Source organism: Pyxicephalus adspersus, chromosome 5 (genome assembly GCF_032062135.1).
Source record: "Pyxicephalus adspersus chromosome 5, UCB_Pads_2.0, whole genome shotgun sequence".
NCBI classification, from domain to species: Eukaryota; Metazoa; Chordata; class Amphibia; order Anura; family Pyxicephalidae; genus Pyxicephalus; species Pyxicephalus adspersus.
This window is the reverse complement of record NC_092862.1, coordinates 3584175-3607221: the sequence shown is the minus strand read 5'-3', so window position 1 is coordinate 3607221 and position 23047 is coordinate 3584175. Positions and strand designations below refer to the sequence as shown.

The 23047-nt window shown below is 40.8% G+C and overlaps 1 protein-coding gene across 2 annotated transcripts in view; it reads right to left on the bottom strand.

Moving 5' to 3' along the window:
• The window catches only part of TSNARE1 (t-SNARE domain containing 1), a 138068-nt gene that overhangs the window by 50727 nt on the left and 64294 nt on the right, over positions 1-23047 (bottom strand). For both annotated transcript variants that reach the window (XM_072410571.1, XM_072410572.1), the window contains 3 exons: positions 3488-3578; positions 827-901; positions 62-118 (listed from right to left, as the gene is read on the bottom strand). In XM_072410571.1, the coding sequence (XP_072266672.1) occupies positions 62-118; positions 827-901; positions 3488-3578 (223 nt within the window). The remainder of the gene's footprint in view (positions 1-61; positions 119-826; positions 902-3487; positions 3579-23047) is intronic.

The window sequence follows — 23047 nt, the reverse complement described above, 5'->3', positions numbered from 1 at the left end:
TTCAGCAACATACAGCATAAACAACATCTTCAAGCTTCATGTGATAACAGACTGCACTTACTTGTTTGAGATTTTTCTGTCCGCCGCTGAGCAATGATTTCGACTTATCTGCTATTTTCTGTGGGGTGAGAAAAAGATTCCGTCATTTATATTCCCGCTGCTATTCCATGACACGATAGCGCTAAGAAATGTCTGCGGGAAAGCCGCTTCCTGAGCACAAGGCATTATTCAAATTGAAGCAAGTGGGAGGAAGTGTTAAATGTTTAAAAAGTTTCAAATATATTTAAACGTTTTCCACTCGTATATATCTCTGGTGCCGGGGGCCGTCTATGTCCCCGTAAACAAGATGAAAAACCAACACAATTTCTATGCAAATTCATATCTTAAATGTTTGGGAACACAATGCCGAGTGACTTTCACCAGCTAGAACTACTGAAAGGTGAAAATCCGGGGGATAAAGGGCAACAACTGACTAAATGACTCTATCAATGGCATAAAGTTCAAGAGAACCTGTCAGCTGCAGAGAAAATTCCGCAAGGGTTTTTGGCTTTCAAGAAAGTTGTGGAATTTGTGACAAATCAGAAGAGAATTAAAATTAGGAATAGTCACATGTGCACACATGTTCTCTCCATCTCCTTTTAGCTGGGTGCACCACACGGCACATTTCAGAAGCCACAATACAGGGGCAGCAACCTGTCTAAAGCTCTTCCCACCCAGCTTAAAAAAAATTAAAGGGAGTATTTTATGTGAATTTGGTCACACTTGTATACACATTGCATTGTATAGGCATTCTGCATTCTGTATGGACGTATCTGGTCTTGCTCACCTTTTGCACGGTGCCATAGTGCTGGATGGAATCTGACAGCTGACTCTTTATTCTGTCCAGCTGAAGACGGTCTTGCTGTAACAGCAGAAATTAAAAAAAGGAAAAAAAATTAATACACCAAAATCTTGTCGATCTCTAATAAATGTGTACTAATGAAGAGAGATTTTAGCCACAGAACGCAAACTAGGGGATTAGAAAAATCTGGGGCTAATGAAAGATGCTGCCACCTTTTCTTAGGGGAGCTCGGTCTAAAAAGCTTCAGGTAACGGCAGGATGGTTAAGAGTCGATGTCACCTGCCCTATGCAGGGAAGGGGCAATGTCTCTATAGAAGAGCACCCTGACCCCTTATAATCACCATTTAAACCTTGTCCCTCTCCTTTGCCAAGAACAATAGGAATGCCCGATCCCTAAAGGGGGACAGTGATTGTAAAGCGTGCAATATGATTACCCCCCCCCCACACCTCTTATATGGTATTTCCACCTTTTGCATTTGGTCACAATTTATTCTTTTAATATCTATTGGGTTTTACCAGACAGCAATTCCGGTTCTATAGCGGCAGAGGTGGTGTTCATATATCTATAAAATAACAAAAGCGTTACATTTCTTGCTCTCCCACAGGCACTTTTGTTATCAGGCGGTTTCCCTGAACATCCTTCACTACACTAGCCTGAAGAAAAGAGCCATTATCAGCGCTGTGCATAGGAGAAGATAAGGCAACTTCTGTGAGGGCTTTCAGAAGATACTCGTAGCATAACGATCTGCCTAATGCTAGGCCTACACTATTAGATGTGCACATCATCCGGCAAATAAAAGAAAAACTGATTGGAGAATATTGATCATTATACCATGGCTTTGCCCCTTGACCCCTGAGGTGTTTACACAGACATTAAATTAAAATGCCTAAAAACTCCCATTCAGTGTTTGCATGAGTATTATAGAACTCTATATAAAGAGGTTTCTGGATCAAGCCATGTGGCATAGAAAAGGAGAAAACATCAATTGGCTCCAATAACACCCACAAATGCTAATAAACATCCCCATAAATTCCTAGGCTGTTTTCAGTCATTTATGAAGGTTTATGGGCTTTTTAAATGTTCAAATACCGCAGGGTGCATTTTATGCGAAGGACAAAATTGCCTCTGTGTGTACTCGACCATTAGAAAGAATGTGAGAGGAAACAACTCTTCTAGCTCATATGGATACCCTGCGATTGCCCACGTGGTTTATTTCTCTGGTCGCATATTCTGAATAACAACACAAGAACCCACCTTCCAGGACTATCAATCAGACTGCAAAAACTTTTCTAACCTCGGTCTTTGTTTCAACCATTCATTCATGTTTCATCTACTATTCCAATGTACACGAAGTTGGGATTTTTAAACTAACCCCTATCTCTCAGAACCTACCATTCAGTCATTATTTTCCCCTGAGGAAGCCATAGGGCGAAACACATCGGAAACTGAGACAACACTATGCTTTGGAAAGCATCTGGAATGATATATAACTTTAGCAACTTATAGTTCTACTTCTACTTCTATCTACTTCTCTATATATGTTGATTTTTATCTCAGCTGAACCTTTATCAAGTAAATCACTTATTAATTTAAAAACTAAAATTTGGTTTAACAATTATATTTCTTTAACCACTGATTGAGTAGAAAAAAAGTGTGATTTTTAGTATTCAAATTTTTTTTCTTAAAAATGGCATAAAAATAAAATTTGTGCAAGACTAGTTAACAAAAGTTTTTAGATTGAGGACAATAAAAAACACACATTTGACGCTTGTAAATGTCCTGATAAAGTGATTGTTGAATAAATAGCCAATTCCAGAATTATAAAGATTGCTCTGGCCTATAAGGGGTGCACAGGGGCGAGACTTGAAGTGGTTAGGACTGCAAAAATGGTGTCATTTTAAGTGGAACTAAGCATGTCAAGACACAGGATGCCGCCATCTTCCTCCTTCTTGGATTCCAAGATGTGATCTTCGGGCATCTTGCTTAGCCGGGCCAGGATGACTCCTGCACAGTTCATTCATTCAGTCCCAGCAACTGCAGGAGAAGTCAGGAATTCCAGGTATGCAGAGACAGATACCTGGAGCAATCAGGCAGATAGGAGAGATTATTGCAGAAGGGAGATCACCTGCTCCATTCTGCAATAAGAAAAATCCTGATCCCAACCAATCCCAGAACAAAAATCTAAAACTACAAAAATTTGATTAGCAGATAAGTTTATTTTATTGAAGCAGGACACAGCCTGCTGCAATACTAATCCTCAATCTGTAGCGGCACTGCCATCTTTTATCTTACTTTTCCTGGTAGCAATCTTCGCCCATTTTGATTGTCTAGGCTGGGATGATGTAACTCCTGCACACGTGAGGGATGCTGGGATAAACGGTGCATCCCGGTATTTAGGATGAGCTGTACATTTTTTTTTGTGTAAGAAATAAGCTGGTAGGTATTTTCTATTTTCCTGTCTGTTTGCAACAAAGTACAACCCAATTGCTAATTTTTAAATTTTCTTTCAAGGAAAACTGACATTACTTAGCTAATTTACTGAGGAAATAGAGTCTGTGCACCTAGCAGTAGGTGCAATTAATGGTAGGTAAGCACCTACCACCCCCCAACACACACAATCTATCATCAGGAAGACAACCACTTACCCGAGTTGAGCCCCTCACAATCTCCGATAGCTGGAGGATGGATTTGGTGCTAGTAGTTATAGTGTTGTTGGTCTCCTGCTGTGTGAAATGTCTGAAAAGACAGAAAAAAATAATATATTGCAAATTAATTTAGTTTAGGGAAACGATTATACATCATACACCATGTATTCGAAAGGATAAAACATGATGCAAAGATATTCAGCGTATGCAATAATCTGTAACTGACCTAGTTTGATAGAAGCAATACTTTGCTGGCCTCAGATGTCACTGATTATCACCTTCGTGCAAGAATGTGACTACCTGATGGAAGCGAGTAGGTGACGCCATAGTAAAAGCTGATTTGGTCTGTTAGCAAACCAGTTACAGGTAAGTAGTGGCCAGTAACAGGTCTGATCATGTAACCTATTACAGACAGGTACAAGGGCCAAATGTGACCTATTGCAGACAGGTACATGGGCTATGTGTGACCTATTATAGACCAGTGCAACGGCCGTGTGACTTTTTACAGACAGGTACAAGGGTCATGTGACCTATTACAGACAGCAACAGAGATCGTGTGACCTATTACTGACAGGTACAGCGTGGCATATTACCTAATACAGATAGGTGCCATGTTACCTATTGCAGACAGGTACCACAGGTGCCATGTGACTTATTGCAGACAGGTACAGGTGCCATGTGACCTATTGCAGGCAGGTACAGGTGCCATGTGACCTATTGCAGGCAGGTACAGGTGCCATGTGACCTATTGCAGGCAGGTACAGGTGCCATGTGACCTATTGCATACAGGTATAGGTGCCATGTGACCTATTGCAGACAGGTACAGGTGCCATGTGACCTATTGCAGACAGGTACATTGGTCATGTGACCTAATTCAGACGGGCACAGTGGTCATGTGACCCATTACAAATAGATACAGTGGTAACCTAACCTAGACACAACACATAGACTAATAATTGAAAAAAATAGAATAAATGTAATAAAACATTTCCATAATACAGGCGAGCCAGTGGAATCCCCAAAACACTGCTTAAGTTATGCTTCATCAGAGAAGGCTCTTAAAAAGAAATAAGAGGATGAATTTGCTATCGTTCAGCAACTTTCTCTCATTTAATAAACAGTAGGCAAAAGCCATTTCATTATTGTAATTATTAGTACACCCCGGGTGACTTCACTTGCAGGCTACACCAGTTAATTATAGAGGAGTGTGGCGAGGAGACACTTGGGGCACCGTCCGTGGCGTTAAAGAGGGCCAACAATGAGTTATGTGGTGACATTCATCTCCACGCAGTCAATATTTACAGGGCTTTCGGCCTCAATGGGCGAAATGGGAATCTGTTAAACTGTCCACGTGGAACAACTGTCAGCGCTCTGCAACAGCACAACTGGTAGGAAAAACACACCAGGGAGCATTTACAGATCAACGGCCCCGATTCCGTATAACATTCTATACAATCATAATCACATGTTCATTACTACAATGTTTTACAGAATAAAGCAGCTATTCTCAACCTTTTATCATGGAGGAAACCTGAAAACAATGCTTAGGTCCTCAGGGAACCCCGGCTATAATTCTATATCTACAGCTCACAGTATATTAGTGTGGTGGTCAGTGGGAAGAATTCCTCTTACATTGCTGGCCATTGGGAAGAATGTCACCCTTACACCCTTGCAAATTAGGCAGGTAACGGACCTTGGAGGTCCAAATAGCCCATGGTTCAAGGAACACCCAGCAACCTCTCTGGAAACATTGGATTAAAGTGTAAGAGCGGCTCCTGGGAAAGAATAAACTCAGAAAGGAAATGAATGCAGACCTAAGTTTGTGTTTTTCTTTTTTAAAACTGAACACTAAAAGTGAAGATGTAGTGCTGAACTGTGAGAGCAATTTATTGTGCCCAGAAAGACCCTTAGAAATCCATCTTTTGTCTTACATTCCTTCCGATACCAATGCCCATCATATGCCACTCTTTTTCTCTATCTTCATAGCTATATATCAAGAGACTTCTAATGCCTAGGCACTCCTGTTCTGTATCCCCATAGCTGTATATTAGATCAGTGGTCCCCAACCTTTTGCAGGTCGCAGACCACTAAATGAATAAATTTCAGACCATGCATGCGCGGGGAGCCATGTTTTACTCAAAGGGGAAGGAACTTTCCCCCAGAGTGACGTCATGATGCCAGAACCTGCCCACTCTCCCATAACAGGTCCGAGACTATGATGAGTGAGTGGGCGGGTTATGTCCAGAGACACAACCAGTCCACCGCCCTGAGCCTGCAATGTCTCCGGGAGACATGGTCCTGCCTGGTGCCCCCCTCTGTAATTGGTCACTCTGTAATGCATAACATCTGCTTGCTGTGCTCCCGGGAGCATCAAACTGCATCACAGGCAAACAAACGGTAGCATGATGATTCTTTTTCCAGAGGAAAAGCAACTGTACAGCCAAAATGGACTTTTGTAGAACTGGGTCATTTTTTGGAACTGAAAGCAAGAGGTTCTTGATCACCAAATAATAATGGGTTCAGGAAAGCAGTTTTCTGGCATAAAACAAATGATTTATTAGTGACATGTTAGATCTATACAAGATTCAGCTGACCAGGCACATATAGCAATTGAGTCATTTTCATGATCTCAACATCATGATTTGGGATTCTCAAATGCCGACGCGTTTCGCTATTCCACTTCCTCCGAGGATAACAAGATATACAGCCATCAATGTTTCAGCAGCATTGGCTCAGCTTTTGTAGAGGTGCCTTTATAATCTGTTTCTCAATAGTCCAGTTTGGCAGAAAGGAGTTAATGAGGGAGATTCATTTTACTCTCAGGGCAGTAGCCACACAAGCTTCTAAAACAGTGTTCCAGTTATGAGAGAGCAGGGTTTAATGCAGAAAGCACATGCTGCTACAACTGGAACGTCCGCCTTAATGGACTCCTGTTGGTGTCTTTCACTCTTCTGGAACTGCGCCGCAATATAGAGTGCACCAAATGGTTCCCAACCACTCCATTTCACAAGAATATGAATGGTTGGGAGGGCATTTCTGCCTTTCAGCTGTTCCGTAGGCACCAGGATTCCCTGTGACCTCTCGGTTTTATCGCTGCTGTGTGTCACAGATGAGGTCAGGTGTTTTTTTACACCTTTGTCTCATAATTTTATTATGCTCCGACATTTATGCATGCATAAGGGCAGAGAAAGTCATGATGTGCAATAATTGCTACAATAATGCTGCCTTGAGCTTTACCTTCTTATTTGATAAACAGCAGCAAGCAACAAAAAATTATAAATTAGAAGAGATGGATGATGGAGCCGCCCTATAACCCTACCAAAAAAAAATGTACTTCCTGTTTCAGTGCAGGAAAATTACATCACTTCCTGTTCCGCCTTTAGTACCGCCTACTAATGCTGAGGAAAGAAACTTAACAGGCTGTGCACAAAGCAATTTGCAAATGTAAATAAAACAAAAATCTAACACAGATTTGTTAGCATACGTTCACAATATTTAATTTCCAATTTTTAAAGTGTCCAGAAACAAAAACCTTTTAGTTCTGCTCTAACATTTACAAAGTGAAGGTCGAGCGACCAACAACAAATGTCAATTCAAGTCTCGGTGAAATGCCGATGCAGCAATCATTCAATCAGAAACGTCATAACAGATGACAAGGAAAGAAGGAAAAGTGCAGGAGCCGTAAATCCCGGGAATTGTACAGAGGACGTACCGCGTGTGTTATTACACAGGGGCCAGCAGTGAGGATGAATTATGACTGCGTACAAGTGACACAACATCACATTACTGCTAATGTACAACATTGAAAGGTCACAAGCTGATTGACTACATGGAGTGTGACGGCAGAAAGTGGCCTATTGTCAGCAATCTATGGAGATCATATTGTACTTATGTAGTGTCAACAACTTAGAAATCCATTTACCGGGGAGAGAGGAGCTAATGGGACAAATGATAGATTCCGATATACATAGATATAAATTGTGTGTGTTAAAGGGGGCATCGGTCTATAGGTTTAGATGGAAGGTGATTGAATATATGTTCATCATTAAACCATTTATAGTGGAAGTATAATGTTTTCTTACTTAGCATTACGTATAAGACTAAATAATTGTCCCCTGCTTAAAGTCAAATTAAAGATCCACTTTAAATATTTGTGATCAGGCAGGGTTTTATTACAGAAAAAATCCCTACTGTATTAAGAATTCCTACCTGCCTTATCACTCATTTGAGTTGTCAAAATTGTTGAGCTGCACATGAACAGTTCAATACGTTGGTTGTTGGGATACCCAGCACATTCTGGCTGGTTGCCGGATCTGAATGAATTGCATAGGAGTTATGTCCCAGCCCAACTTATCAGGATGGCCAAAGAAGGAAGAAGGTGGCACCCTGAGATGGAACAGGGGCAGGTGTTCATTTAAAATTATGGAGATGAGAAGATGGGAAGGCGTTAAGTAGTCCTAACATATTTCCTGCCACCAGGTGACAGAACTGCTCTTCCATAAGTGCAAGGGATAAGAATGTCACCTGGGGATATAAAGTGTATTAAGAAAGAAAATGAGTCATAAACATCCAACCAAGGACAGGCAAGCTGCAATATATTACATTTGTGTTCTGCACTTTAACCAATTCTGGACATTAGGAGACCATATTAACAAAATGGTGGATTCTGCTGCTATACTAATTCAGGACAATTTAAAGTCGAACTTTTATTACAACATTTTTTGCTAGAGCACTATATAATTTGCTCTGTACACAGCCTACCCTATACCTGCCCATGAAGTCCACCTGGTGATGAAGTGACAACGATGGTTAATTGCTACTAAACTCACAGCAGAGTTGTCACTCATGTGGGCTGTGCCTGAGCCACAAGAGGATCAGAAGGAGTGGATTTTAGCTCTTGTGACCACCATGCTGTCTTACAATGCTGTGTTCTTTTTGCTTGTCAATCTGTAGCTGGTCAGACCACACCTTGCTCCACCCACTGTTTTCTGGATTGACATCATTAAACCCCTCCCACTTTAATCTGCAGTGTCTGGGACGTGAACCTGAGAGACCTAACGAGGAGAAATTGACTCAGGGAAGTTTTTTGTTTGCTATTTAAACCTTGTACATCATACTGTAACTGGATTTGGCATACAGGTTATTGCTTGCCACGTCAGCATACACATCATCAGAGTAGGAATATAGAGCTACCAATTGCATAGGAGGGAGCAAAGGGCTAATCAATAGTTTTTTTTTTTTTAACACTCTTAACTTTCAATGTTTTTCTGCAGGACCCTGAAGGTATGCTTTGTCCTGCATTGGAAAACGCTAGTTCACTATGGTTAAACAGGATGCATTTTTCAGATTTCAGCACTGCATTTCCAGTAACACATTCCGGGCTAAACTTTTTTTTGTAATAGCCACTTACAAATGTAGATTAGGGACATCTCGCCTCCTGTGATTTCCTAACGTGCCTGTTATGCTATGCAAAGTAGAATCAGCATGTGATACTGTGGAGGAGAAACACGTTATCTTGTCGTTAAGTGGATGACGCGGCTCGCGGCTGTATTGGCGCTGTTTCCACGTCTTATTGCTGTGGGTGCTGTGAAATCTCCGACGGCCGGGGGAAGACGTGTACATGAGTCAGCAGTAAAATGAGCAAGAGTTACCGTGGAAACAGTCAGGTATTTGTTGTGACACACCGTCACCCCCAAGGCTGCAGGCCCAAACCCATAAGTTGTTACCTTGGGTCTTAAACCAACAAACAAACATGGGAGTAATTGTTTTTACTGCCGGTTCCAGGCCAAAATCCAAGAATTGCCAATAAAGGTCCAACTTTAAAGTTTGATGGATGAGTAAGGTCATATTTGCGAAAGGAGCAAGGAATGGTTTTTTTTTTGCAATATTCCCTCCTACCTGCCTGATCACTTTGGGATCTGCTGACAAAACTGAGCTGCGCATGTGCAGCGTCAGCTTTGGTTGGCAAGGAAATCCAACAATTCACGTTTCATTTTGCGTGTGCCGGGGATGAATAAATTCCTGTGGCCTCCGTGGGAGTTACCACAGACCGGTGTGGTCAAACAAGATAGCTGAAGAACATCATTGGGAGTAAGAAGAGAAGAAAGATGGCAGCACCCTGCAACAGAGCATAGATAGGTCAATTACACTGGTTTAGTTCAGATTTATTCAGAGATGAGTGGAAAAAAGGTGAATTCGAAGTTCAATTTGGGAAACTAGCCCAGGGTGAAAAGGCTTCTCCAAGGATACAGTGTGGCGAGTTCACCTTTACGCAGGATTTACTGTGTTACTGGTAGGGTCGCCAGGTGAAAATATGGGCCGCCACATCTAAGACTGGTTTTTGGACTACAGATATAACAATGAACAAAGCTCCCCACCGGCTGGCTGTGATCAGTAAACAAGAAATAATACCCCATGTTTAATAGTTACCTAAACATTAAATAAAAGTAGAAGCGTTTCATGTTAAACATTCTACATACAATAAATATTTTATAAACCCATGAGCTCCAATGTGTGACCAGCACATCCTGAGCACCCATCTTTTAAATCCAACAACCTGACAATATAACATTTCTTCAAGACATCAAACAAGCGTCACCCACAAAATCCTATCGCCCTCAATTCTGATGCCGGCAGCCGCTAATCCGCCCTCTATGCATTGCTTCACACATGCCCATTCAGTCCCCGTCTATTCCCGGAAGCCGTGCCTATTGTACCGCCAAACCTATCTGGTCCCCTGCCACAGAAGCCACACGAGAAGCACAGAGGATTTCCACAGCGGCTGCCGAGCGCTCGGAAAGGAACGCGATTTGTGCATTTTGGAGATAAGGAGGAGAAGAGAGATAAGCGGTAGGGGAGTTAAATGACGAGCTCTTTTGGCCAGCAGACTGCTGCGTAAGCATGTGCTTTTCTGCTCGGATAGCTTTTGAATAGATTTACCAGGAAATGGATTTATTTTCTAATTTCACTTTGGAAGGTGCATACGTTGGTGTTAGCAGTGGCACAGCATTAATCATTTTTGCTTAACATTTACATAAAATTGCATAATGCCGATAATGAAGTTGCAAAAGCTACTGGAATGGGTTGATTAAATAAAATGTATCGCTTCTCAAGACACGAAAGTAAAGAGCAAAATGCCGGTATTTGCGTTCTATCGGCATAAAACTCCATTTAGGAAATAATGGCCAGCAAGGGGAACATGGTGAGCAACAAGGATCTGTATGCCATGGTTTCCAAATAGCAGTCCACGGATAATAAACAATTTTTCAGTAAATCTGTAATTATTTCTCGTTGTATGCAGTTTACAAATATTAAATATGAACAACCCTAAATGATCCATGTTAAACATTCTGCTCACAATTATTCTCATAGAATCCTATGGGCTCCAATGAGACTAACACATCCCGAGCACCAATTCCATTCCATCCAACAACCTAACAATATGGCGACTCTGTAGGACATTTGAGTGCCACCCACAAAATCATATCACCCTTAGTTCTAAAGCCAACGGCTGATAAATTGGCCCCTAAGTCTCGTTGTATAAAGTTTTCTTTATCAAATTAATTGTAGCAATTTTATATCTGGAGATCATGCCAGCAACAAATATACACATATAGACCACCAAGTCATGACCTATAAACCAGCAGCAGGGTTGATGGCACCATTGAAGTTTATCGGTTGGCCTATCAATGTATAAGATAGGAAAGTCAATGGCCACCTGAAAAAGTGCACGGGATTTAAAATCTCTGCTGGAATTGTCAAGCAAGGACTTGAGAGAAGTTGTAGGCAAGCTGTCAAAAAGTTGGGGGTGACAAATTTAAAGTTCCCAGTTCTTTTCTTAGCAATCCAGTAATCCTAATATTCTGTCAGCTTTCTACCCACCCCCCTTATACTTTGTTCCAAATTGGTAACACCCAGTTAGCATGGCCATGTCCATTTTCCATTGTCTTTGTATTATCTCCAAATTATTCTCCCTGTATTGTGACCCAACTTTTCAGTAACAACTCTTATGGGGGGGTTACTGAAAAGTTGGGTCACAATACAGGGAGAATAGTTCCCTGTGTTGTACGATTATAAGCAGCAAGGTGGTTACTGAAAAGTGCCAGGTGATGCGCCCAGCTAAAATAGGCTGGGGAGAACACTACTTTAGTGTTGCCAATCTTTCCAAGATTTAGGGTTTACATATAGAGACCAATGTGCTATTAAAAAAAAAAAAAATAACCTCATAACATTACACCACAAACCTGTAACACGACCATCCAGGGGTTTATAATCTGTACTCCAAAATATTGACACCTCTCATCATTACAAAAGGTGAAGAATATCATGTAGAACTTTTGGAGTCAAATGTGCACAAATGCATTGACTAGCCCTATCCCAACATCAACAAGGGAGAGGAAGGTAAATATCTGAACCCTTTCTAAAATACTTGTGACATATGAAAGTGAGCTGGATGGAATTCTGAAAACTCGAGTGTCCCTTTAATTGATGCAATGCCTAATTTACAAGGCCATTTCGTGATGTAGAATACAATGTAGAGCTGCTGAATATTTTACAGCCTGTTTATAAAACGTGAAAAACAGCTCCTGGCATTTCTAACCTTTTGCCATACAGTAATTATTAATTCATTACGTTCCCCAAAAATGGATCAAAATAAAGATATTTAAAAAATGTAACAGGAACATCATACAGCTATGTTTTCTTTATTCTGTCAAAAACAAAACATATCTTAGTTTGTGTTCTAATTTTTTTGCATTAGGAATCGTGAGATGGAACTGTTAAAAATACAAGGTTTGTCTACGAAATAAGGAGATGTCTTCCTATCTCTATCACAAAGCAGTGAGATGATTCTGATCTCTTGCTATGAATGTATAAACTTCTCCAAACATGCAGGACAAACGCCGGCACTCTCTGTGTTTAGTTTGTTGTCAGTCACTGTTTATTGCCGTTGTGTTTCCCCCTTAATGCGCTGAAATCATGAGAAGTATAAAAATTGAGCAATGCATCAATTTGACGTTTTTCGTAAAATTTCAACCAAAGAGCAAAAAAAGCGCCGCAAGGAAATTTGCGCTGACATTCTGCAGCAACTTGAGGTGGAGCCGAACCTTTTCCATAAAGTCATCACTTGGTGCCGAAACCCGGATCTTCCAGTATGATCCTGAAACCAAACCGCAGTCACTGGAAACACCATCACCAAGAACCACAAAAATCCAAATTCACAGCCATGTCATCGTGTTTTGTGACATGAAGGCGTCATTTTGGCAGAATGGGTTCCAGAAGACACAACAGTGACCCAACATTATTATATGGAAGACAAAGCTGAGAGAAAGAGTCAGGAAAAGACGGCAGAAATGTGGGAAATGGTTTCATTCTTCATCAGGACAATGCTCCTTCTCACACAGCACTTTCTGTGACCGACAAACACATTACTACGCTGGAACATCCTCCATATTCACCAGATTTGGCATTTTTTTCTCTTTCCCTAAATTGAAATTGGTGATTAAAGGAACATGCTTTGTGTCAATAGATGCAGGAAAGAAAAACATCAGAAAATGATCTGCTCCATGCCTTCCACCAGTGGAAAAAAAGATGGCATTGGTGCTTTATTGTGAATGGAGAGAATATTGAAGGGGACAAGCATTAGAACTGTCATATAAACAAATAAAAGTCAGTTAATATATCAGTCTTGATATTTAATAAACAAACTTCGTATAATACCAATAAGAGTTATTTGCAGTGACAAATCATTAAAATGTGTACAAGTTACAACTAATCAGATTATAGGTTCAGACAGAAGAAGAGAGATATCATGGCACATTGAAAAACCAGAGCAGAGGATTCTGGGAAAAAAAAGGTTGCGAGTATGATGTTCAGCTGTGCAGTGATGTCATACAACTATAATCCACATCTATTTATACCCTTTTAATAAGCACATAAAAAGCTAGTTTAATTTCCAAATCTCTTGTCATCAGACTTAGGGCGAGCTACACTCGCATAAATATCCTGGACGGCTCTTCAGGAAATTACATTGCCAGCAGTCACAGCCAAATAAGCAGAAGCCGATTCGTATGCATTTATTACAGGAACACATTTAAAAATAAAGAGCAGTGCCTTGTCTCAGGGATTCGTTGCTACGTATGTGTTGAGCTCTTTGCATTGAAAGGCTGGTTGATGGCCCAGACGCGTTGGAAAACCAAAGATTTGAGAATCAAAAAGATATTAGCCATATTCTGAGTATTACGAGCAAAGAAAAGTTTGCAAAGTATAACTGGCAGGAACTTAGTTCTTTAATAAGAACACAAAGAGTGATGAGGTGTGTACGAGTCACATCAATCAGAAAGCACAGGGAAAATCCCACTATTGTGTCTCTTATTATCACAGGGAAAGCAGTTCTGGAGGTCGGGGGAGGACGTGTTTTGGGGCTTTACGTGTGTATGTGTGGGATATAATCAGCTAAATTTCAGCAGATGCAATTTTCTGGGCCCACACAGCTTGACAAGAGAAAATAGGCAGTCGTGGAATTTCAGGTACTTAGTAACTTGGCCTCCTACACGGAGCACATGCGGAAAACAGCAATGGTCATTTAAAGTCTTCTCTGCTCTGCCTTGACTTGATATGCAATGTAAAATGATGCATTTTCTTACGTGGATGGTGGGATATATCCAGTGAACCCGATCCAATTCAAAATCTAAAAGTACAAACATAACAGAGGTTTGTTTGCACAGCCAAGCATTTTTTAATACATTTTATGGAGTCCAGAAAGCAGCTTTAGCTATATATCTCCCCATATAGAATTTAATGCAAAACTGTAATAGAACATTAGGAATATTTACTTTTATTGTGTTTTAAAACTTAAATCATGATAACATATGATTACTAGGATAATACCCAACGTTTGTGCACTAACTACCGGCTCTGTTGGTTCCATCCATCACTAAAAGACTCAAGAGGAGTTCAAAGCAGGGGAACCAGTATTTGACAAACCTAGAAGAATAGGATACCAGCAATGGCTGGAGATTTGCTGCACAGTGGAGTTTAAGGACAGAGATGCCAAAAAAAAGTAAACTAACACCATCTACAGGTGTAGGTTTGCTTTAGTTTACACTGAGGATCCTAATGACACATAAAGGAGCAGCAGACATTACTGTGCCCATTGGCTGGAACTGGAGGAACCCTCTGCAGAGCCTTGAAATGCTTTTCTAATATTAGTTTCTAATAAAAAGGACTGTCATTACCATTCAAACCATTTTTTTGGAGTAACCATGACAACCCATGTTCCCACACACTTCCCATTCTACTAAGGTAAAGAGGGATGTCATTCCCCCCCGCAGAGATGTGGGAGTTGTAAATGGCAAACAAAGAACCACTTTCTCTATCTCCAGAAGCCTAAAAAGCACTGACCTCGCCGCCACAAGCAAGCACAACAAATGCTGTATGCACATCAACGTCCTTCACTTCCCGCTCCAATCATATTCATGTTCCTTGAACTTCTTGAGAAGTCAATTGCAAAATATAATTTGGAAGAACATTGTGTTAATCCATTAAGCCAGCCATTGTTACCTAGAAAAGTCTCACATGTATTGTTGAGGCCATGAACCCGCCCCACCAGTCCCCCGCACAACAGGAGCGCCTTCCTTTTCAACAAGCAACCATTATTGGGCAGGGAAATGGTATTGGGGTATCTTTAGAAAGTTGCACACAACACTTTACAGTGTGCCTCTACACACAGTTTTGGATTTAGGTGTGTTATTCACACACACAAAAAAAAGTTTGTTTTATTTTCCAAAATGCAATACAAATGTCTGGCGTGCTATGGACAAGATCTGCTGCAGTGCACCGCATAGAAGTAGGGTACCACTGATGTGGCAGCACACAAGCAGTGCATTGTCTTGCATTACATATATATTGCATGTGTTATAATGTGTGTTGTGACATAAATGAGGCCTGATATGGCACAGAGAAGGTTTCTAAACAAGCATGTTCTATATTGGAAGCCAGGTTCACTTTAAACACCATATTACAACTGCAGCAGCACAAATAAAACGTGCTAACAGTGTGAACATACCAGGATATAAATATGAGGGCTGGCGTAATAAGGTTGCCAGGTATTCAGAGGTGCAAACCTAATGATTTTCTACTTGCGTCAATACTTACAGCCCCATTTATTAATGTGTGATCAGAGCTGAAATAAATTCCTGGCAGCTGCTAACTATCAGATTTAAGTTTATGGAATGCTGGCCAGCAGATCTTGTATTATTTGGTGATTGTATAGTCCTTAATAAGAAAATATAGGACCCTCAGCAAGTTCCTGAAGAATGACATTCAGGAGTCCTGGCATCACCGGCGACATGCTTGCTTCATGTAAGCGACTCTCTAGTCTGGGGCAAGAGCCTTAGGGAATGCTCACTAAAAATTTAGGTCCTCTTTGTCCTATTTAACTAAACACAATAGTATTTGGTGTTTTTTAAAGTGAAAATAAAGGCCCACTTTTACTATGGGTGAGGTGATCCAGGTGGGTGGTTTTTGCAGAAAGGGAGAGGCAATGTCCTATCCAACAACCATTCATACCCGCCTGATCATTCCAATGTCAAGAGTTACGTTATCCTGGCCCGGAAGATCGTCACTAGGAAGACATGAAAAAAGAAGATGTTGTTGTCCTGCGTTGGAATGGGGATGGGGGAGTAGCAGAGGCTTAGTCCCGCTCTAAATTCCCAGATTCCAAGGACAAGCGTTACTAAGAGAAACTGTGACGAAGCCCACATATCCCATGGCTGAACTCATACACAGAGGACGCTGTTCACATTACAATTTGCTCCAAGACACACTGACTATGACAACCGATAAAGTCTTCTTATATTGGCTTGTTGTCAGATATGGGAAAAGGAGGATTCACCTTAATAAGAAGTCTAACACCATGGTCTGTCTGATAATGTGGGGAGGGGGTGTACAAGAACATATTACGAACCTCTCCTGGAAAAAAAAAAAAAAAAACACAGAAAATTTCAAATGTTTGAACAAGCACTTTAGCCAAATCAGAATTCAGATGACATTTTATAAATAAAAGAATCCATAGCAAATAGTTTGATCTTAAAAATTTTGCAATTTAAAAAGATCGCAAGTTAAACTGTTAAAATCACTGAGCTGCAATTGCGATTATTTGTCGGGATTCCAGCATATCCCAGCTTTCCCTGCGGATGCCAGAAATAATTGGACTCCCTTCACCTGCAGAGGGGTTATCTCACCCTGGTCCAGCCAATCGAGATGGTTGAAAACTGAACGAGCAAGAGAAGGAAGAAGATGACGGAGCCCACAATGGAATGGGGACAGGCGAGTGCAGACTCGCTTTAAAGCTCAACCCAGTAATATTTTTTCCTACTTTTTCCACACCTAACACAAAATACTGGCCGTATTTGGATATGGTGCAACACCTGACCTCTATCCATGGTGCAGTGCTTGGTCCAAGCAGCCAAAGCACTAATGCATCAAAGGGGAAATTACCACCTCATTAAGGATCAATTGGAAAGGCGAGCTAGGACTTCCAACAAGAGTACATGATCTCACTAATGGGGTTATTATTTCCACAAAACCCAAAAAATTGAGGAAGGGGCTCCGGCAAGGGTAGAGAATGGGAAGGATGTTAACTCTATTTTAATGGCCATGGTCTTGGAAGGGTTTGGAATGGGATACGCAACAAGCTCATAAGGTATGATGGTCAGAAGTCTACAAACATATGGCCATTTAGTGTATACACAAATACAAAAGAGGGGGTGAGGTTTTATTTGGGATACTATAGTTACTATACTAATGGCGAATGCAGTAATATGCTGCTTATTAAATCTTTTTTTTGCAATTAAAATTGATTGGGTCTTATTTATAAAAAAAGGCCTCATAGCATTGCTTTCCATATAACCCAAACTGTAACCCTTCCTTACAATATAAGGCCCAGTACAGGGATTTCTGTCAGGATACAGAGTGGCACATTACAGTGTAGACATTACTATTACACGGGCGCTGGTAACATTTACATTAGAGATGTACTGATGTCTTACAACATTTACACAGCATTATCTGCTAAGCCTATGAACACTGTTACACGTTACAACGCTAGCCAACACAAATCGCATGATCTTTCTTTGTGCCGCCATCTGTTTTACTCACTGCTGGAATTAAAAGAAAACCTTTCCCTCTAATAATAGGCAGAATGCACATTTTTTACCAGGAATAAAAAACAAGAACATTTATGGGGCTGCATAAATTCTTCAACTTTTTCTTAAGGAGACTAAGGAACCAAACCCCAGGAGGCTCCCATATGCAAGAACTGCATACATGACCTCTCCACTTCTTCTGATCCAAAAGTGACAATAGCAAAACTTGATGCATTTACCAACTCTATCTAAGTCAGTATTTGCAGGCCACCTTGCTATTTGCAACATTAAGAAAAAAGCAAAAATGTTTTTACAAAAATAATAAAACTCCATAAAAAGGATTTGGGCAGTGGAGGACTGGTGCCATTTAGTTAGCAGCTTATCCAAAATATCACCTAATAGGAGCGCATGTTGTTGAGGTATTTGGTCCTGCATATGATTGCACAATATATCTGCCAGGGCGGGAATATTGGAACACACCTGGTGGTCATGCTTGGTAGCTCAAGGGTTATGGTCAGAGGTTTTCATTCTGATCTCTTCAGTTCTTCACCTTTCCTTGCCTGCTAAACAGGAGTTGGCACTGTTCAGTAGGACTTAATTAACTCTGCTCAATCATTCAAAAAAATATATGTGTTATATTTTATCAGCAGCCCATATTGAGAATGCCTGAAAATCTCATTCTTTAGGCCTTTTTCTCAATTATGGTTAATGACAGACTTACCTGTATTCTCAGAGACAAAATTATTATGAACTCACTTGGAACTCTTTGCTGGACTTCCGAAAACTTTGACTACCACCTTCTCAGCAGTAGGAACTATCCCCTTCCCCCCGTCAACTCTTAATGTTTAACGTATGGCTACACCTTTCTGTGACAAATGTATTGGCTTTGTGTAAGGTTTTCCTTTCCTTTTTTCCCTCAATAAATTAATATTGCAATATAAAACAAATATATTATATGTTAAAGACTCACTAAAACATGTAAAAAAAAACACATAGATGCACATACGTCAAGTTCGGCAGTCATATTTGGCAACTGTAGGGCTATCCTTTACAGTTAATTTTCATATAATAAGCTGAGGAAGTTTTAATACATTAATCTATGTAAAATTTGCGTTGTTGCAGTTTCTGGCCATTTCAAGGGGATCTATAAGCCTTAACGCCAAACCTATAGAAGAGATAGAACCAAGTCTAATAAAAAAATCTTAAAAATAAAAGGCCAAGTTGCCACCCCCCACCCCTATAACAAATATTGAAATCCCTTGGGAATCGCCATCAAGATATTATCTATGGTACATTCATACATTACAAATACAATGCTGTCACTTGGGGAGCCTGTTTGTAGTCATCTCTTCTGACGTCAGTTGAAATTGATGGGTATGATTATTATAACTGCCCGTTTCCCTGTCACGCAGCCTGTCCCGCAATTAGAGAATCTTAGCTTTTCTTTCACTTAAAACAACCTGTCATCAATGTAAAAAATTGCAGCTGAAAAAGTGGATAAATCAAACATAAGTATTTTTCATGCTCAGCTGCAGTGACTTGCTAGCATATTAAACTAGTAAATTCCCTATCACAACCCATTCTCTCTCCTTCTTGGTCTTAGAATTACTGCGTATGATGGACCAGCTCCTACATTCTCATAATTTTTTTATATAGCTGGCAGGTAAAAAGCGTAGGAAAACACTTTAGACTGCCACTTAAATCTGCTGGAATAACATCCAAAATGGCAGTACCCATTGTCAGTATTAGCACTCCCATATCCAAACAAGGTAAATACCGTGCATCTATATACAAACGTGCACATGTGCATAGAGTGGATATATTAGAACAGTCAGTTGTTATAGGTGATGTGTTAGAAGCAGGACAATTGGTGAGGATCAGAGCAATTTACCAAGAGTCAAACAGTAAGGAATGGATGACGGGGTCAGAGCACCTCCAAACCAAGAGGTTTTGTGAGGCATGCAGCGGCAACCAAGGATTATTGATGGTAGTGTATTTAGGGGGGAAAAACCTAGCCTGTTCGGTCCATTCAAACAAAAGAGTTACTGTACAACAGTAATTTTAGAATCCAATGCTGGCCATGGGAAAAAAGGTGTGAACTGCTCAATATTCATGCCGACCCGACATCTACAATATGTTTGCAAGGATTAGAACCAAGCCATGGAGCAATGGAAAGAAGTACCTTGGTCTAACATATTTTCCATTCTCAAATGCAGTGACTTGCTAGCATATTAAACTAGTCAGTTCACTACCACAGCTTCTTATCTCTCCTTCCTGAGCATGGCCCCATCTTTCTGGTGTTGAGAGAAGGCAGGCAAGGCACCAAGTTCCATTTTGAACTTCAGCGAATCAGACAGGTGGTTATTGCAGAATGGGACAGGCAACGTCCTTTCAGCAACAAGTGTTTTTACCTGCTTGATAACCGCCCAGCTGTCAAATGGACATGTGCAGCTCAGCGTTGGTTAACAGGGAATCCCAGCTTCCCTTGCAGGTCTCCATCTTTGCAGGAGTTGTCTTCCCCATACGGCCAACCGAGATGGCCGAAGATGGTCTGCAGGAAGAAAAGAAGATGGCAGCACCCTGCGAGGAAACAGGCATAGGTGAGTATTGCAGCTTTAGTTCTGGATTAAAGGGTGTGTTGCCAACAAATTGGTGCTGGGTACCAATGGACACCATCGGAAGTCCCTTGGAGTCCACGCCTTTACAGGTTAGAGCTGTTTCAGTGAAACAAAGGAACGCTACACATTAGGAAGGTGGTTTAAATGTTTTGGATGATCAGTGTAAAATCTTATTTGAAAAATTTTGTCGATGTGACAAGTCTAACGACAAGGTCATCATAAGTCAAAGCTTTGTTTGACAAACCAGAGAATGCTACACGCGGACAGAGCGCCCGAGTCAGACTACTGTTTGAGAAGCCGGATGGGAGCAGGGAATGCTGGGAGCGCCCGTGTTGGTGGATTCACCAGGCAAGTGATGAACATTGGAAATGAAATACAAGATGAGAACAATGTCCCGTGCCGTACAATATTGGCATGATAATAGAGTGAAATAAATAAGATTTCGCATGGCTAACACAATGTATTAGCATTTCACAATTTGTATGCCAGTTCTGCGGAGGAATTGAAGTCTGATAGCAGAAAATGTTCATGACAGGCATCCATATGTATTATATCTATCCAGCCACAGATACCCTATGCCGAGCATCCTGCTACCATAAAATGCACTGCAGTCTAGAGGGAGGTTATAAATGGAGGCAGCACGTGCTGTATATGCGCATATATATATATATATATATATATATATATATTTAAAGCTCTAATGCTTGCCTGGTAAATGCAGTTTCCTATTTCCGCAACCAACATTCAATGACCTTCAAATACAAAGTCAGAAATATTTCCAGGTGCCCACAAAAAATCCTCTGAACCAGACAATCCATCTTCACCCGCTCTTTCAATAGAGGATTGTGAGTAGTATGCAGATTTATAGCGCCAACATATAACAACACAACACTGTACATTAAACAAGGGTTGCAAGTGACAGACAGATACAGACAGTGACAAAGGAGGAGAGCTTTCTAATCCAAATACATGGTAAGTACCTAGTAATGTGGTCATATATTTTGACTGGCTACTAGTTAATACAGATTTGTAAAGGTGTTGATTGGTTAGTGAAGGAGCAGCTGTTTACTAGGGAGTATATCTGTGCTTTCATTGTGCTGTTACTTTCTTGCTATAGCCTTATAAAAGTACAGTTTAGGGCCCATCCCCAAGCTCCGAGGGAATTCAGGGTAAAGGGACAGCTTTGCCAGGATGATGGATTGTGTCAAAGGTTGCAAGCATTTAACTAATCATATTTAATGAAGAGCTTGCGCCTGACCAAAGCCTTTAAGTGTCAGCTTGTTTAATTGAGGGGAGCTTTTTTCATCCTATCCCATGTCGGCTTCTGACGAGGCTTTGAGGAAGCTGGAGGGGGAAAAGCACCCGATTCCATAAATACTCTGACACATCGTTTAGAGTCATGCTAATATGCTAATCCCTTCAAAGTAATACCTTGAATGCGCAGCCTACAGCCGTGAGCTTATCCTGCGCCGCGCTCTCTCTATTTATTCCTGCTGCTCTCTAATCCGGACATGAAAGCGCGGCTCTGAACGTAAAGAGATTACTACATCTGAGTATTCACTTTTTATGGGTATTTGGTGTCCCCGGTAAAACATCTATATCATTACTTTACTTTGTCATCTGTTTTACATGTCCATGAAAAGTTGGTGGCACGCGGCGCACCGCAAGGACCGTGTATTAACAGTATTTTCAGCTGGTGCTCTAAGTTATATTTGTACTAATCAGATGAGAGTTCTTTCATTTGCAACTTTACAACTTTGTGTTATACTCGGCTGTAATTATGGCTTCCAATACCTTTGTGAAAACTTGAGCACCTACTTTGCATTCCATTACAATTACAAGTGCAGTACATCCTCAGCAGGAAAGGAGACTATGGACTGCAAGTATGACCTAAGTATGATCTAATCTGTCAGTTGTGTTATAAAAATAGACAGAACTTTTAAGGTTTGCATATTTTTTTCCTGCGATTAAAGCCACACATGAAGGGTTCTGGTTTTGTGGCTCTACATTGATCAATGGCTACAGGGTTCTCCCCAGCCCGTTTTAGCCGGGCACACCACCCAGCACTTTTTAGTAATCACGAGCTGTTTTTGGGTACTAAGTTGGGTCGCAATCCAGGGCCCAACCCGCGCCTACAGCTTCTTCCCACCAAGCTTAGAAAAATTTCTGCGGAAAATACTGGACTACGGGGTGACCCAGCAAACATTGGAGATTTGTACTAGGCTCTGCGTTGGGGGATGACTGGATTCACTGATTATACAAGCACCTCATGGAGGCAATATTACTTGTTAAATTGTATGTCGGGGGGGGACTTACTGTACATACCGGCATTGCAGAAAAAGATCAGGTAATCTGTGTTCCTAACTTTCTATTGAAGCTGACAACATAATACTACCACACTAAAATTCTTAGCAGTGCTTGTCCCCTATCCCTGCTCTGCCCTCTTCACAATGCAAACTCCTTTCCAGTAAAAGAATGCTGCACCTTGACTCCCAACAGGCTGCCACGCACGGTGTATAAAAAAAGGGGCTCTTGGAATATGTAGTTCTGGGGACATGATACGAATAATTCAACTGACTGAAGCTGTCCCTAAAAAATTTGGCCAGTAATCACATCGCAACAAATATAAAAGCTGTTGCTAGTTAATGGGAACAAAGTAAATGATAATAAATAACATATAGACATGATTTAGAGAGGAAAGTTTGGGTAGAATTGGGGTCATGCCTATACAAATCCTTTAATATTTAAAATATGCCAGCACATAATCATTTTCTCTTTGATGTAAATCCTTTCTGTGA